This window comes from Neomonachus schauinslandi, chromosome 13 (genome assembly GCF_002201575.2).
Source record: "Neomonachus schauinslandi chromosome 13, ASM220157v2, whole genome shotgun sequence".
NCBI classification, from domain to species: domain Eukaryota; kingdom Metazoa; phylum Chordata; class Mammalia; order Carnivora; family Phocidae; genus Neomonachus; species Neomonachus schauinslandi.
Window position 1 is genome coordinate 85,856,196 of NC_058415.1, and position 15,220 is coordinate 85,871,415.

The 15,220-nt window shown below is 55.8% G+C and overlaps 3 protein-coding genes across 7 annotated transcripts in view; 1 reads left to right on the forward strand and 2 right to left on the reverse strand.

The window, feature by feature from the left end:
* TTC16 (tetratricopeptide repeat domain 16) overlaps positions 1-572 on the forward strand; it is a 12,299-nt gene extending 11,727 nt beyond the window's left edge. The window contains exon 15 of the mRNA XM_021691572.1: positions 192-572. Within this exon, the coding sequence (XP_021547247.1) occupies positions 192-572 (381 nt within the window). The remainder of the gene's footprint in view (positions 1-191) is intronic.
* Positions 573-799: 227 nt separating this feature from the next.
* On the reverse strand, positions 800-4,484 carry TOR2A (torsin family 2 member A). Of its 2 annotated transcripts, XM_021691466.1 has the most exons (5): positions 4,279-4,484; positions 3,406-3,671; positions 2,588-2,763; positions 1,784-1,911; positions 800-1,572 (listed from the first exon to the last, which is right to left on the reverse strand). In XM_021691466.1, exons 1-5 carry the CDS (start codon positions 4,427-4,429, stop codon positions 1,328-1,330), a joined length of 966 nt encoding a protein of 321 aa, XP_021547141.1. In that variant the 5' UTR covers positions 4,430-4,484; the 3' UTR covers positions 800-1,327. The 2 variants fall into 2 exon arrangements, with proteins under 2 accessions (XP_021547141.1, XP_044776534.1); XM_044920599.1 differs by lacking the exon at positions 1,784-1,911.
* Positions 4,485-5,799: 1,315 nt separating this feature from the next.
* Positions 5,800-15,220, reverse strand: part of SH2D3C (SH2 domain containing 3C) — a 29,710-nt gene continuing 20,289 nt past the window's right edge. For 2 of the 4 annotated variants that reach the window (XM_021691334.2, XM_044920457.1), the window contains 9 exons: positions 15,036-15,164; positions 13,515-13,969; positions 12,148-12,272; positions 10,677-11,212; positions 9,638-9,753; positions 8,910-9,081; positions 8,027-8,138; positions 7,426-7,632; positions 5,800-6,511 (listed from right to left, as the gene is read on the reverse strand). In XM_021691334.2, coding sequence (XP_021547009.1) covers positions 6,336-6,511; positions 7,426-7,632; positions 8,027-8,138; positions 8,910-9,081; positions 9,638-9,753; positions 10,677-11,212; positions 12,148-12,272; positions 13,515-13,969; positions 15,036-15,164 — 2,028 coding nt within the window. In that variant the 3' untranslated portion in view covers positions 5,800-6,335. The remainder of the gene's footprint in view (positions 6,512-7,425; positions 7,633-8,026; positions 8,139-8,909; positions 9,082-9,637; positions 9,754-10,676; positions 11,213-12,147; positions 12,273-13,514; positions 13,970-15,035; positions 15,165-15,220) is intronic. The other 2 variants (XM_044920459.1, XM_044920458.1) reach the window with 1 other exon arrangement.

Consider the following 15,220-nt stretch of genomic DNA (forward strand, 5'->3'; position numbering starts at 1 on the left):
CCCAGGGCCAGAGCCGGAGGCCCAGCAAGGTGGAGGCCGCCCAGGGCCAGAGCCGGAGGCCCAGCAGGACAGAGGCCGCCCAGGACCAGAGCCAGAGGCCCAGCAAGGTGGAGGCTGCCCAGGGCCAGAGCTGGAGGCCCAGCAGGACGGAGGCCGCCCATAGCCAGAGCTGGAGACCAAGCAAGATGAAGGCTGCCCAGGGCCAGAGCCAGAGTTCCAGCCAGACTGAGGCCACCCAGGGCCAGAGCTGGAGGCCCAGCCAGACTGAGGCTACCCAAGGCCCAAGACAAAAGCCTAACAAGACCAAGGCCACTCAGGGCCCAAGGAAGAGGCTTAGAAAGATCAAGGCTGCCCATTGCCGGAGTTGGGAACCCAGTAAGGCTGCCACCCATGGCCGGAGCGGGGGACTGATCCGAAGTTCTAGCAAGACCAAGGATTTCTATGATCCAAGTTGGAGCCCCAGCAACACTGAGGCCACTCAGGACCAATGCCAAAGGTCCAGCAAGACCATGGCTGCCCAGAGCTGGAGCCAGAACACAAGCCCAGGTTCCAGCAAGACTGAGGTCACCTAGGGACTGAGCCCAAATCTCAGAAAACCCCAGACCACCTAGGGCCTGACCAGAACCCCAGAAAAATCAAGGCTGGCCCAGCAGTTACACTGCTCCCTGAAGGGGGCCATTCAGCCCCCTCACTTCTTGCTGGGTATGGAAGAGATTCTAACCCCCACACACACTCACTGGAACCCAGCAAAACAGCCTCCTTCCAGAGCAATTAGATACCTCAGCCAACATTCTTCTGGTCCCATGGCTAAGTTTATTGTATTTGTTCTCTTATAAAATTAAAAACTTTAAAAACCAGGCCCAAGTGGCAGCTTGAGTCCCTCTGTTCATGAAGACTGAGAAGTCTCAGCCCAGCTTTACAGTACGGGACACGGGGTGTGGGATGGAGGCTTCAGAGTACGGTGCCAGAGCAAGGGGCCAAGAGTAACCGACCGAAGAGGGAGAGAGCAGCCATGAGCCACAGTCCCTGAGTTACAATTCACATTTTAAGAAGGCTTAGGCTGGAGGGCAAGGGCAAGGCTCATTGAAGTTCTGGGGTCACCAGTGGTTTCTCCAGGGAAGGAAGCAAAGGTCAAGAGGCCCTCAGACCAGTTAAGAGGCCAGGGCCCTCTGTCCCATGGCCTAGCCAGCATGCCTCCTCATCTCCACTTTGGGCTCTGGGTCTCGCTCTCCAGGAGGCTCAGGAAAAGGGGCCCTACTGCAGGGGCCCCAGGGCTTTCCTGCACAGCCTGGCCAGGGAGAAGAGGGCAAGGACGCCATCTGGAGAGTCAGAGGACAAAAGCAATTCTGGAGGCCACAGTCTTGCATCCGTTGGAGGAAAAGAGCTGTTCTTCCTCAGGGAAGAAGGTGGTGCTATCCAGCACAGCCTGGAGGACCTCCTCCCTCGGCTCCAGGCCCAGCTGGGCCAGCTCGTTGAGCACGCAGTGCCGCACGTGGTGCCGCTGAAGTGGTAGGAAGGGCACCAGCACGTCTAGGAGATGCTCTTCCATGATGCCTGAGCGCCAGAAGCCATCTGCAGGAAGAGGCAATATGGGAAGGGTCTGTGGTGGGCTCAGGGAGGTTGCATGACAGCCAGGAGCGCCAAAGCCTGGGCTGAGAAGTACCGGGTCAGTGGGCCGCGCATCAGACCCAGGGAGAACCTGGCCCAGCCCAGTGGTTGTGGGTGTGAAGCCTCGGCCTGCTGAAGTTACCCCGGGCGGGGAGGCCTCCCACGCTGAACTCACGGTGCGGGTTGTCCAGCACAGCCTGGGAGATGACAGGCTCCAGCTCCTGCAGGCGGATCTCCTCCCGTTCCCGGCGGCCACGCCACGCCTCCAGGGCCACCTGGTTGATCTGCTCGCCACCGGTGTTGCTGAAACCATGGGGAAAGCGGGCCACGGCTCAGACCGTGGGGGGCGGGATTTGGCCCTTGCTTCCCATGTGCCACCCAACACAACCTGAGCCTGGGCACCCTGCTCAGTAGCAGCAGGAGCCAAACCCACTGAAAATACACAATAGGAACTACTTCCCCTCTCCAGAGCCTGTGTCTCCAACCATGATGCCTGGAAATTCACTTACAGGTGCCGTGCACTTTAAAGTTTACAAAACACTTTTGGGTCCCTTAACTGACTTTCCCTCCCCGAGCCTCTAGGAGGACAGTGGGGCATTAATATTGGCCCTGCTGTGCAGAAGAGGGATGGGAGTTCAGAGAGGTGAAGTGATTTGCCCAAGGAAATACAGCTAGAACTCTTAGAGGTGCGACTAGAATTCTAGTCCTATTTTTCCCAGGTCTGTGTCCTCCTGGCCCCAAAAGAGGGAAAAATCGTTCCACAAAGAAACAGTGAGGATCCCAAAGACTGAGCCCAGAATGGGCTTTGAGAATGTCAAAATTTGAATAACAGTGTCACAGCCAGTGTGAGGGGCTTTGGGAAAGCCCAACTGGGCCCCGGGGGGGAAAGGTATTCTGGTGTGGGACCACAGGCCAAGACTGGATAGCTGAGACGTTGGACAAATGTCCCCGCACCATGCTGCTGCAAAGATGGGCCCACCTGATGAAGATGAAGATGGCTTTGCGATAGTTGGTCCCAAACACAACCCAGGAGGAGCCCAGGAAAGGTACCAGGACCTCCATCAGGCCTGGGGCCAGCTTGTCCATCTCGTCAAAGAGGAAGAGGGAGCGGCTGCAGGCTGTGAGGTTTCCCTGGACCCAGCTCTTAAGATCTTTCTGCGGGGGAGAGGCAGGAGTTTGAAGGCACCTGGAGATACTCCTCTCACATCAGACTTCTTCTGAAGGCAAGAACTAATCCTTTCCTGGGGCTGGTGACAAAACTGTGGCCCCAAGGGGTCAGAGACTTGTTCAAGCTCACACACACAGCAAGTCAGCAAGCGCACAGAGACTCAAACCCAGGCCTCATATCTGCCTTGTTCAGGACTCCTTCTCTGATAGCCCCTACTTTCCATAAAAGAGGAAGGTTCCCTTCTGCTCCCTGAACCTTCTCACTAATGTTGACAGCTGAAACAGACCAGCCTAGAGAGGACCCTGCAATCGACAACAACGATAGTAGTAAGAGCTACTATTTACTAAATGCTTATTCCAAGCCTCAAAGTGGGACCATGCTTTACAAAAAGAAGATAATGCAGGGCTGGCAAAGGTAAGTGCTCAATACGTAATACCTGCAACTATACAATCCCACGTCCCTTGTCCATCTCAAGCTCTGTTCATGATGGGTCCTGAGGGCTGAGGCTCCAACTGGCTGTGCGGCCTGGAGCGAGTGACACCCCCCCCCGGACTCAGGACTCATTCATTCCCTAGGGTCTGGCACCCCAACATGCAGGTGAATGGTGGTCCAGGATGCCACCAGCCTACCTTGTAGCGCTCCATGTGGCTGGCGTGGGGGAAGTGGATGACGGGGGAAAAGTGGTGAACATGGGGGCTGCGGAGGCCACCCCGGAAGAGATAGTGCGCCAGAAGGGAGCTAACGTAGGACTTGCCAGTGCCTGTCCAGCCATGCAGGGAGAGGACCAGTGGCTTGGTGGGGGCTGGGTCCTGCACAAAGGCCTTCAGTGCCTTCACCACCAATGCCTTGGCCAAGTGCTGGCCGGCCAGGTGCTGGGCCAGGTCACACTCCAGACCTAGGGCCACAAGAAGGACAGTATCAGAGCTGAAGACACGCTTGCCACAGAAGGGGGTGGGGAAGAGTCATGTCTGGAACCTGGTCTAGGGATCCCTGTGTCTTGGACAGTTTTACAAACTGTCTTTGGAAAGGGAGTGGGGCCCTTGGGGACTCCGGCAGCAGCAGCCACCCTCACACCTGACTTGGCTCGGCAGCGCCCCCACCAGCTAGCCCTCTGCATTGCGCTCAGCTCTAAGTGGCTGTGAGCTGTCAACAGGTTTGGCCCAAGATTTCCTGCCCATTCCCAAGGCAAGCTTCTCCCCTGATGGCCAGTCCACTGTGGAGGCCCAATCCTCCCCCCAAGGCCCTGCTGTCAAATGCCTCTCTCCATCCTGGCAGGGCTCTGCCTGGACTCCCAAACATGCTTCCCCAAACCCTTGCCCCAAGTCCAGTACTCGAGACTCTCAGTCCCTCAACACCGGGCCCACTTGCGGCCTGGGCCACCCGGAAGTCTGCGGGTCCCGCCCCTCGGTTCCACCCTCCAGGTGTGACCCGGGGGCAACCTCAGAGTCCGAGAGCTCCCCGGTCCGCGGGCCCTTGCACTCCGGGCTCCTGCGGCTCCTCACCCTGAAAGTCGGGCTGGAAGTCACATTCGCAGAAGGTGCCGAGGTGGCAACGCAGCGAAGTCAGGTCCCAGGCGGCGGCCGCGGCCGAGACCAGCCCCAGCAACCCGAGGAGCGAGCCCCAGGGCCGGCAGCCGCGAGTCACAGCCGCCATGCGGGTGAGACGGGAGCCGGGTCTGGGCCAACCGCCCCTCCCTGGGACCACAATTCCCGGCGTGCCTCTCTGGGCGGCAGCCACCTTCCGTAGCCTACAACTCCCGGCTTCCCCCGGAAAGGCCCGAGCCGTCGTCCCGCAGCAGGACCGGAAGTAGCCTCTAGGGGGAGCCCGCGAACCGTCCCAATTCAGGACGGCGGGCCGCGTTTCCGTGGCCACGGTAACTAGGAGACCATAATAGCGCCGAAAGAATAATAAAGGATTATGACCACAAAGGGTGACGTAACAATTGTAGCAAAAACTTGTGCGGCACCTTAAGCCTTGCAAAGCTCCTCTTCCATGCTCTTTTTTTATATGACAAAAGAGCGCTCAGTAATAGAGCTTTTGGTAAGCACTTACTGGGTGCCATTAGGGTTAGGTGCCTTATATGTCTTACGATAACAGTACCTGCCATACAGAGAAACGGTGATATTTCAATGAGGTACAGGAACATAAAGTGTTTTGACTCGGAAAGTAATCAATAAATGATTATTGGCAATCCATTATGTATGAAACATGGCAGTCCCCTACCTAGCAGCTACTCTGCCCTAAGTGCTTTAACATCAATCCTAAGGAATCGATTTTGTTATTGTCCTTATTTCGTTGAGGACGAAATTGGGACCCAAGGGGTTAAGCCTCTGTCCAAGGCTCATAAATAATAGAACTGAACCCAAGTCAAGCTGCTGCCAAAGATCTAATGCACTGTTATCCAGCCTCTCTTGGTCAAAGGATTCAGAAGGCAAAGGACCCAAGACGTTTCATATTCAGTGAACAGGCTCCCCAGGCCTCCAGCCTGGATAGGAATCGTGTTTATCCACATTGCCTACCTCCCCTACCCATGGAATCAAGACAACTGCATTCATGGCCCTTCTTAGAGATTCCCTGACCCACCCACCCTGCGCGCGCGTGCACACACACACACACACACACGCACGCACGAAGCTTTCTGGGACCCTGAAAAGAAATAAGTAGTTCCCTCTGTTGAGAAAAGGAAAGAACTCCAGGTCAGGACACCCAGGTTCCAGCCTCCCTCATTCTGCTGCTGTGACCCCAGGAGAGTCCCTTCTCCCTCCAGTTCCGTTTTCCAGGGGAGAGTAGGAATCCTAAATTTCAACAAGCCCTTCCACTCCAAACATCTGGAACGCTTGGTTGTGCATTTGTGGGAATCTTTGCTGGGCTTCCCCAAGCAGGAAACGGGGTGGGAGTAGGGGCTGGCCAGGATTTCTCCCCCTGGTTGGAATTAGCTGTTTCTTTCCCCCACTGGTCTGTGAGCTCCTCCAGGACTGGTACTGGGTTTTAGTATTGGCTATAACAGTGGCTCCTGGTAGAATCTGGAATGTCCCAGGTGCTAAATAAGTATTTGCCATTGAATTTTTCCACCTTTCACCTGAGAGAAAAGACACTTCCTTCCACCAGGGCCCCGTGAGAGACAGAAGAAAGAGTCATAAAAGTTTATTATATGAAAGAAAGCACATGGCTTCTATACATCTATTTACAGAACAGACACACATATTTACAACCGGGTGGAGGCCTTGGTGTCCGTTGTGGGCAGATGCCCGAAGAAGAGTGAGGAGGCGTGAGGACCCTCCCATGGCTCGAACACAGGGCACCTCAGCAGGAAGGGGAGAAGCAGAAGCTGGAGGAGGAACAGGATTCCGGTTCTTCCTGAAGGGAGACTTGGTGGGCACGTAACAGGTGGGATAGAGCCCAGGGTCCATGCAGGACCTGGAGGTGCAAGGGAGATCCTGGTTTGGGCCCAGAACATTCTCGGGCTGATCACAGTGTCTCTGGGGTGCTCTGGGGAGAGGTCTGTGCCCCTCTGTCCCTGTTGCTGCCTGCAGCTGCAGAGGGGAGGGGTCCGCGGGGGTCACAGTTCGCTGGAGCGGACAGCAGGTTCCAGTTTGTGGGACAGGGCAGTGAGGACCTTGTCAAACTTCTCATAGCGCCGGGCCTGGTTGCTGCTGGCGCCCTGGCTGCCCCAGAGAAGGCGCATCTGGAACTCGGTGCTGAACACCTCCAGGAGCTCTGGCCGGGCCTGGAACCCTGCAAGGCAGGGCACAGGGGTCAGGGGATGACCATCCAGCTAGGAAGGCTGGGGGTCCTGCCTAAAGCCAATACCTCCCTCAGGGCCCTGTTCCTAAGGGCCTGCCCCCCACCAGCTCCACCAGGATTCCAACAAGGTTTGTCAATGAACCATGTTTGCAACATATAATATTTAAATTACTAAAGATAAAATATGAATATCAATTTGGAGGGATTTTTCTTTTCTTTTTTGTATTTTTCTGTAAGTTCTAAACTTCTTCCTAAGAAACATATACATTTTGCAAGTAAGTGTTTTAAGTAAAATTTTGTTGTTCTCTCTGGAAAAGAAAAAGGAGGAAAGACAAACACCAGGATGTTCTCCTCATGTGCCTCTGGGTGGTTGTGGGTGATTTTGTTTTTTCTTTTTGCTCAGCTGTAATTTCCAATTTGCCTACAGTGAACTTTCATGACTTAAATAATGCCTAAAGCAGTAAAAGCTGGATAGTTTGAAGCTACTTCCTCTCTGCCCTTTTCAACGAGGGAGATCTCCGTTTCCCCTAGACTGGGAGCTCCTTGAAGGCAGGACAGGTGTGTCTCAGCCCCAGGCCAAGTGCTTTGCAAACAACATTGTAAAGTAATCCCGTTAAGACGTCCACTTCACAGATGAGAAAACAGAGGCTCAGAGAAAGCCTAGGGTACTCTTTGTATCACCTCTGTGTCCCTCCACCCCTACCCAGCGCCTTCCACTCACAGTTGAACTGATAAGTGAGTGAAAAACAGGGATAAGGAAAGGGAGTCAGGGAGCGGGGCCGGACAGAGGAACGGAGAAACACGAATGGAGGTTTGGAGGAAAGGGGAGAGCAAGTCCGGTGGAGGGAGGGCCGGCCAGCGTGACCAGTGACCATGTAGCCCCCCAGATGAGACCCGTGACTCACCCTGCAGCTTGACCTCCGCGTTGGTGTGATACAGGCCTCCGTGGTGGGCCACCGTGCGGGCAGCCTCCAGGTGGGCCAGCACCACCTCCACACCGTGCTCGGTGCTGCCCCAGGGCTCAGGGCCCTCTGCCGGGGCCGAGTCACACTCCAGCAGAGTGATGAGCGGCAGCACATGCGGAAACGTAGTGTTGCTCAGCGGCGGGCCTTCTGCAGGGAGGGAGGCAGGCGCTTAGAGACCTTGGAGGCCCCACCATCCATGGCGCTCCCAGCAGACAGGTGAGGCGCTCCCGGCAGACAGGTGAGGCGGGGGTGGGTCTGCCTGAGGTCCCTGACTGAGCCCCCAGGGCTCCCGACTCCCAAGACTAGCCCCCCTCCTTTTGGAATCCTCCAGCTGAACCCAATGCTGCCTTGGCGCAGCCCCAAGGGCTGAGCCTGGTCCTGGCCGAGGCGCACACGGTTGCCAGGTGCAGAAAGTGAGCACAAGATTAGCCTGTGCAGACCTCAGTCAAGCTCTGGTCATTGTCCACACTGGGAGAGTCTTTGCCGGCCCAGAGGGGGGCTGGAGCCTGTCCAGGGTGACACAGCAAGGTGTGGGGGGTACCTTTGCCCTCGTTGAGGCTCTTGAGAAATGGCTTGAGCTTCTTCTCGTAGAGGATGGCACCCTCCGTGTGTCGCTGCCGAAGGGTCACCCATGTCTGCTCCAGCCGGGCAATCTGGGGAGAGCAGACTGTGAGCGCTCAGCCAGGGAAGGGGCCTGCACAGGCCACAAGCCACCCTGCTGAGTGGACAACCAGATGTGGGATAATAATTATTATATCATGGTCACCTTTCATGTACCAGGGACAGTGCTGGCTGCTCTTCGCATTCTCCTGGGAGGCCTTGCAACAGCTCATTTTACAGATGAGGGAACTAAGGCTCAGCTAGGCTAATGACTTGCCCAAGGTCATTCCAAAATTAGGTAGCAGAGCTGGGAGTTGAGCCACGTCCTCTGGGACCCTGTTGTTACTATTGACTAGGCATAGGAGAACAAGTGTAGAGTGTGGAGGAAGTTCAGGCTTGGCAACAGACTTTTTCAGTCTCTGACTGTGTGACCTTAGGCAAGTACTGCTGTGCCTCAATTTTTCATAAGTAAAATGGGACAATAAAGGCACTTCACAAGATTGTTCTGAGGAATCAATGCTTATAAAGTACTTAGTGTACCACCTAGCATGTATTAAGTGCTCGCTAAATTATAGCCATTTTATATTTATTCTTGAAACTCATATAATGCTCCTCACTCATTTTGCAGGTGGGTAAACTGAGTCCCAAAGAAGGGGCAAGCCTTGGTCTTGGAGCAGGTCACCACTTAGAGACCTCAGTTCTCAAGTTACCCTTTCACCAATGCTGCCTAAAAGTCACCACGTTCTTCCCTATTCGAACGTATCCCAGGGCTCCCTCCAGACGGCGACTTCCTGAAGCCCAGCTCGAGACGCGCCCCTCCGTACCTGGGCCATATCCAGGGCGCCCATGACCGCAGCGAAGCTGAACATGTTGCCCATCGTCCCCCGAAGTTCTGCCGCCAGCTGGATGGTCTTGTGCAGAAGCGCTGCCCGCTCCTCCGCAGAGCCCGTGCAGCCCAGGATGTCCACGGCCAGCATGATGGACATGGTATGGAACCTGTCACAGCGGCCAGGTCAGAGGGGAGGGGTCCTGCCACCGCTTGTGGTTGGGCGCCGAGGGGCGGAGGGCCGAGCCCAAAGCGACAGGTTGGAAAGGGTCAATGAAATTAGGGGGCGCGGCCAGAGTGAGGGGGAAAAAAAAAAAGCAAGGCTAAGGGCTTCTGATTGGTCAGTGTAAATCAGGGGAGGGGCCAGAGGCTTCTGAGCGCCGGGCTGAGGGAGGGGCTTGTGATCGATCAGTGGAATTCACGCGGCGGAACAGTTTTAAGAAAGAAGAGTAGCCAGAGCTGATGGGCAGGGCTAAGCCTCGCGGAGTGTGATTGGTCAAGAGGGTGCAAAAGATGAATCCGGGGATAGACTCAGGCTTTGGGGAAACTAGGATTGCTTGGAGCTTGATACGGAGCAGTTGCGATTCGTCAATGGATAGAGGGCGTAGCCAGAACCCATGGGAGCCGGGCTGAGAGACTCTGATTGGCCAACCGGCCACAGCAAAAAGGCAGCGAGGTAGCCCGGGGGATTCCCCGCGAGGCCCCGGGTGCAGGTGCTTGCCTTACCTTTCCAGAAGGTCTAGTCGTAGCTGCCGGCCATGGGGGAGGGTGAGCAGCTCCATGCCCCAGCGGACTCCCATTAGGGTCTGCATCTCCTTGGTAACGCCCAGTATCCTAGCAACCTGCAAGGACGCCCAGAGGGCTGATTAATTTCCTGTCGCGGTTGGCCCAAGCCATCTGGGAGTCAGAGAGCTTTATCTAGGAGGGCAGCCTGGCTGGGATGACGAGTTTGAATTTCAGCTCTCACCCTCTGCCATGGAGCAAATGAACCTCATTTCCTCCTCAGTTCCGTGAAATGAGGGATAAATGGGAAAATGCCCAGTGGTGTTTGATATGTGCCAAAGGTGACCCAGGACACCTTTATTCCAGAAGGCAAACCTGAGTTCCATGGAGGGAAAGGACTTGTCCAAAATCACACACTGGGCCTAGAACCCAGAACTGCTCCCTTCATGCCTAGCACTCTCCACAGGGCAGTATCTTTGCACTCTTTTCTTGCTTCCTGAGCTGAGAGGCCAGTGTGGCCCCCACATAAAGTAATCAGTGCCCCCCAAACTTCAGAGGGAGAAATTGAGGGGCAGAGAGAGTCTGGGTCCTTAGATAGTCAAGATTCATTCAAAGACCCAGGCATTGACAATTTAGGAGTCTAGGTTATGAGTTTTGTTCATTTTGTCCACTAGGGGGGGATGGGGGCAGGTAGTCTCGGTTTTAACATTCCCTGAACCAGCCAGGCAGACTCTCATCAGGCTCAAAAAGTGCCCCAGGGAGCTCTGGCTTTCAGCACCGCCCAGTTCCAATGCCAAACTGGAGGAAGCAAGGATATCTTTTGTTGTTGTTGTTGCCATTTTTAGGAGAAAATGGAGGCCCAGAGAGGTAAAGTGATCAGCCGAGAGTCACACAGCAAGTGAGGGACAGCTATGAAGCCAGAATCCAGGCCCACTCACTATACTTGGGGAATTTAGAGGCCAACTTCTCACCACCCAGACCCCTGTCCCAAAGCCACAGGACAGAGGTGCTCTCCCTGCCCCAGTGCTCACCCAGCACCTACCAGGCAGTCAACCTTGGTGACGTGCCGAGCCAGCGTCCGGGCATCCACCTCTGCTAGCAGCTCCTTGACCTTGCGCAGGAGGCCCACCTCCAGCGGCCGGTTATCCTTGGGGATCAGTAGTGACTGGAAGGTGGCTGGGTTGAAGGAAGAGGTGGCTTCCACAATGGGGGCTATGAAGGCCCTGCCCCAGTCCCCCTCAGGTGTCCCATTCTCTGACAGTTCCTTTAGCCTCTCCCCATAGCTCCTGGCCTGCCGGCTGGAGGTCTCAGCGGCTGCCCACTCTCGGCTGCCCCGGACAGGAGGCTGGAGCTGGCAGTAATGGCCAGAGTCCGGGTCACTGTAGCTGCTGAGCGATGGTGATGGGGAGGCCTTGCAGAGCGTGTGGGAGGGGCTGGCATAAGGGCCCTTGTCCGACTCCCCAGGGGGCTTTGGGGCACTTCCGGGACACAGCTGGGGTTCACTGGAGCGGCGGGTGACAGGGGAGGCAGGCAGCGCTGTGGCTGAGGGAGCTGCAGGGGTGGCGTGGACACGGGTCACTGCAGGGAGAGAAAGGGAGAGGACTAGTTACCAGAGCTCCTCACCCAGTGAAGTTCTCCCACCCTCTTCCCAAAGGAGTGATGTCCCCACCTCCCTGCACACAGGCCAGGCCCAGCAGCCTCGGGTAAACTGACCAGGCCTCAAGGATACTCTCAAATTGCCTGGACCCCAGGAGTTTGCTCTCTCCTACCCTAAGGCTTCTGCAGCCTTGGGGAACCACTGAACTACATAGAGGAGCTTGCCGTGATTCAGGGATGCTAATAAGCACTTGCTGGAGTTCATTGTGTGGAATTATTTCTCAGTGAGTTAGCAATGATTTATTGAGTACTCATGTGCTAGGAGCTGGTGACTTGCTGGCCATACACTGGTCAACAGCAGTGAAACCATCATCCAAAATGAGAGCTGATGTATATTGAGCTCTTCCTGCCTGCGAGACCCTTCTTTGTACCTTAGCCCACTTAACCCTAACATCCTGGGAAGTAAGTACTTCCAAGAACCTCATTCTACCAGGAGAAAACTGAGGGTCAGAGGGGTCAACTGCCCCATGTGGGAGAGCTGGGCTTGAAATCCTCAGTCCTGGATACTTCACTCTGCCATGTTGTTCAGAGACTGCCCAATAAATCATTTGGGGCAAGGAATTTTGACTCTGACACTCGGGGGAGTTGGTTCGAAGGCAAGTTTGTAGTTAGGACAAGTTGGTGGGCCTGTGTTTAGGGAAGAATGTGTGACAACCTGTGGAGACAATATCAGTGGTGCCACTGGCTGGTTTTTAGTGTAAATTCTTGCAGGGCATCACTCTCAGTAAAGAGGTAGAAACACATACAATCACACACTGTAACAGAAGTCATTAAAGACAAACAGAGCGTGTGTGTGCGCACACAAGGTCACTCCCACCAGATTCCCCGCCCCGCCCCTCCCCCTCTGCTGGCCATACCAGTACCGTAGGCAGGGGAGCTGGGACTCTCAGAGATGGGTGTCATGGGCGAGTGCAGGTCTGGGATCTGGTCCATGCTGAGGGCACAGTTGCGGATAGATTCCCGGGGGTGGGGCAGTGAGGTGCTGTGGAGCAGATACCTTCATGAGCAGAGAGCCCAGAGGGCAGGGTCCTCAGCTGGCCTTAGGACCCCCACCTCTGCCTCCATCCTAGGTTGACTGAACTTCAGAGGCAGAAAAGGCTTGGAGAGCGTAGTACTAATTGGCAAGTGTAAGACTGAAGCCCAGAGAGGGGAGTGTTCGTACAGTCCACCACCCGCACAACTGCTCTCTTCCCTGAGAACCCTGCCTCCAACTTAGAGAACTGCCTGGGAAGCAGGCCTAGCAGAAAGGATGGGGAGCCTGTGGGAACCAGGCCCACCAGACTGGCACCTCCTCACTGCTCCTACGCTATGCTCAGAATGCCAGATCCTGGCACCATTATGGGCACTGGTTCTAAGCCTCAGGCAAAGTGGCCACTGCCCACAGAGAATCCAACCAGCAGTTCCTTGGCTGACAGCACCCAGCCCAGGCCTAGGGAGCTGGGACCTACCCAAGTGCTGGTGGCACAGGATGGCGGGTCTCTGCCAACAACCAGGGAGGCCACAGAAATGAGAGGTACAGACTTTGGAATTGCAGACCTGGGTTTGAATCTCAGTCCTCCCACTCTCCAGCAAGCGGCTTCCCCTCTCTCAACCTATTCCCTCATCTGTAAAGTGGGGGTGTGCCCAGGAGTCACCTCCCAGGAGGACATGGTAGTTGATGAGCTTGTGCGCAGGCAGCCCTCTGCACAGGGCCGGGTGCACACTAGGGCCTCAGAAATGAGTCCCTTCTGCGGCTTGTCCTGGTCTTGTCCCACCCAGGGCCAGAGGCAACTGGGGGTCATTAAAGTGTGGCTGGAACGTCCCATCCCCTATGCAGTGGTTTGCATATTGCAAAGCCCTCTGTTCTGATGCCTGCCTCGGCCTCGCTAGGTGGGTGGGGAAGGGGAGCAGCGGCCACAGGGACAGGGCAGCACCCACGGATCCCATAGGCTGGGGGCGGCTATCTGAGGGAGGGCGCTTTATGGGTAGGAACATGGTCATGAGAGGAGAGCGGCAGGGCCCAGGGAGCTCAGCTAGTCGTAGCTGACCTGAGGCTATCACCTGCCTGCAAACCCTGCACTCAGCCCCGCGTCCTCCTCTTCCTCGCTGCACACTGACGCGCCAGGACAGTTATTCCAACCAGTTCAGAACGCCTGGGCCTCCCGCTCCTCACCAGCACTCTGATGACGGATACCCCCACTTGCCAAACGAGGAGACCGAGGCCTAGCGTGGGGTCCTTCCTTACCTGGTGGGGCAGCCATCGCTGCGGGTGACCTTGTCGGCGGTGAGCCCGTCGGTCATGGTGACGCTGCGCCGCTTCATGTGGCTGCCCTTGGGGCCCGAGGGGCTGGCAGGGCCAGCAGCCTTGCCGCTGCTCTGGCCCAGGCCATAGCAAGCCTCCAGGTAGCGCAGCGGGAAGGTGCGGTTGACAGGGCAGTAGATGATGGCCCCGCTCTGCTCCGACACTGCCTTGCGGCTGCCCACGTGGTACCGCACAAGGGCGGGCACGTGGTCGAAGCTCTCCTGCTCGAATAGGTACTGGATGTGTGTGTAGCTCTCCCCGGCCTTCACCACCACCTTGTTGATTTTGAAGTGCAAGGCCTGGTTGTGCCAGCGGCAGGTGAGCACATAGTCACCCAGGCTGGTGAGAGAGTCCCGGATGAGGAAGTCGCCGTTGCGCTGCACCAGGGTCTCTGATACCTGCAGGAGGCAGTGATCAGGCTGGAGCAGGGCCAGGGCAGGGTCAGACCCAGGATCTGGGGGACATGGGGAACAGAGATATCTACAGCTTAGGAAGGGTGATGCAGTGACCCAGATTCAGAGTGGGCAACTCAGCCACGGACCCTGGGTCTGGTGCACAGAGGCTCAGGAATGGGAAGACATGACACCCTGGAACGTAAGTCACAGGGACACAGAGCCTGGGGGAGCTAGGGGTTGCTGTGACCTAAAACTCAGGTCTCAGACCTGCTCCTTCTCAGGGTGCATTCCCAATCCTCATTCCTCCAAGCACCCAGTGCTCTCCCAGATCTCTGGGCCTTTGTACCCTCAGGCTGCCCTCTCTTCCTGGACATCCTTCCCATGCTGCCCACTTGGTGAACTCCTGTCCATCTCTCACTGGCCTCTGTCTTCAGTTCCCCCTCCTCAGGGCCAGCCCGCATTCCCTGCTGGATGCTCCATTCCTGCACTTCTTCCACTGGGCTCTGACTGGACTACCAGCCTTCAGGGGAAGCCACCACCCATTTTCTCTCTGCATTCATGGTGCTTGACAAAGATCCACAGAATGAATGAAAGAGGGAACAGAAAGAGGGAACAGGTGACCATCAGCCCATCTGGGCCTCAGCACAGAAACTCGACTTTGCCAAAACTGAGAATCCTAGGCCCTGACACTCACTAACCAAACACACAAGAGGCTAATGTATAGACCCATGGAAAAAAAAAAAAACAGTTAAAAGTAATAGTAATAATAATAGCAATAACAACACTAATAATGACATTGAGCCCACTGTCAGACATCAAGTTAAGCACTTTATGTGCATTGTTTCATTTATTCTCACAATAACCCTTGCAGGCAGGTACTATCATTACCATCCATCTCATAGAAGAAGAAACCAAGACTCAGAGAGGTGAAGTGACTTGTGCAAGGTCACACAGTCAGTAAATGACAGAGTTAGACCTCACTGCAGTCCTCTCGGACTGAATCCACCAAGCAGCAGGTCACAGCCTCTCTGGGCGTCTAGGGCTGAGGTCCCGCCTAGGGCCTACTCACCTCACGGGGGATGCGGCCGTGGTACCAGGCATGGCTGCGGAGATCTGTGCTGCTGAGTTTGAGTTCCTCCTCCAATTCCTTGTGCAGTTTCTCAGGGGAAGAGTCCAGGATGTACTTCTCCTTGGAGAACTGGGCAGGAGACAGCAAAGAGTTGGCATCTGGTCTGAAGCCCTCTTTCTTCTTCT

Coding starts and splice junctions, on each gene's coding strand:
- TOR2A (XM_021691466.1), bottom strand. CDS start 4,429: ATGGCGGCTGTGACTCGCGGCTGCCGGCCCTGGGGCTCGCTCCTCGGG. Junction 3,672..4,278: donor CTTCCAGCCCGACTTTCAGG/GTGAGGAGCCGC, acceptor TTGTGGCCCTAG/GTCTGGAGTGTGACCTGGCC. Junction 2,764..3,405: donor GCCACATGGAGCGCTACAAG/GTAGGCTGGTGG, acceptor TCTCCCCCGCAG/AAAGATCTTAAGAGCTGGGT.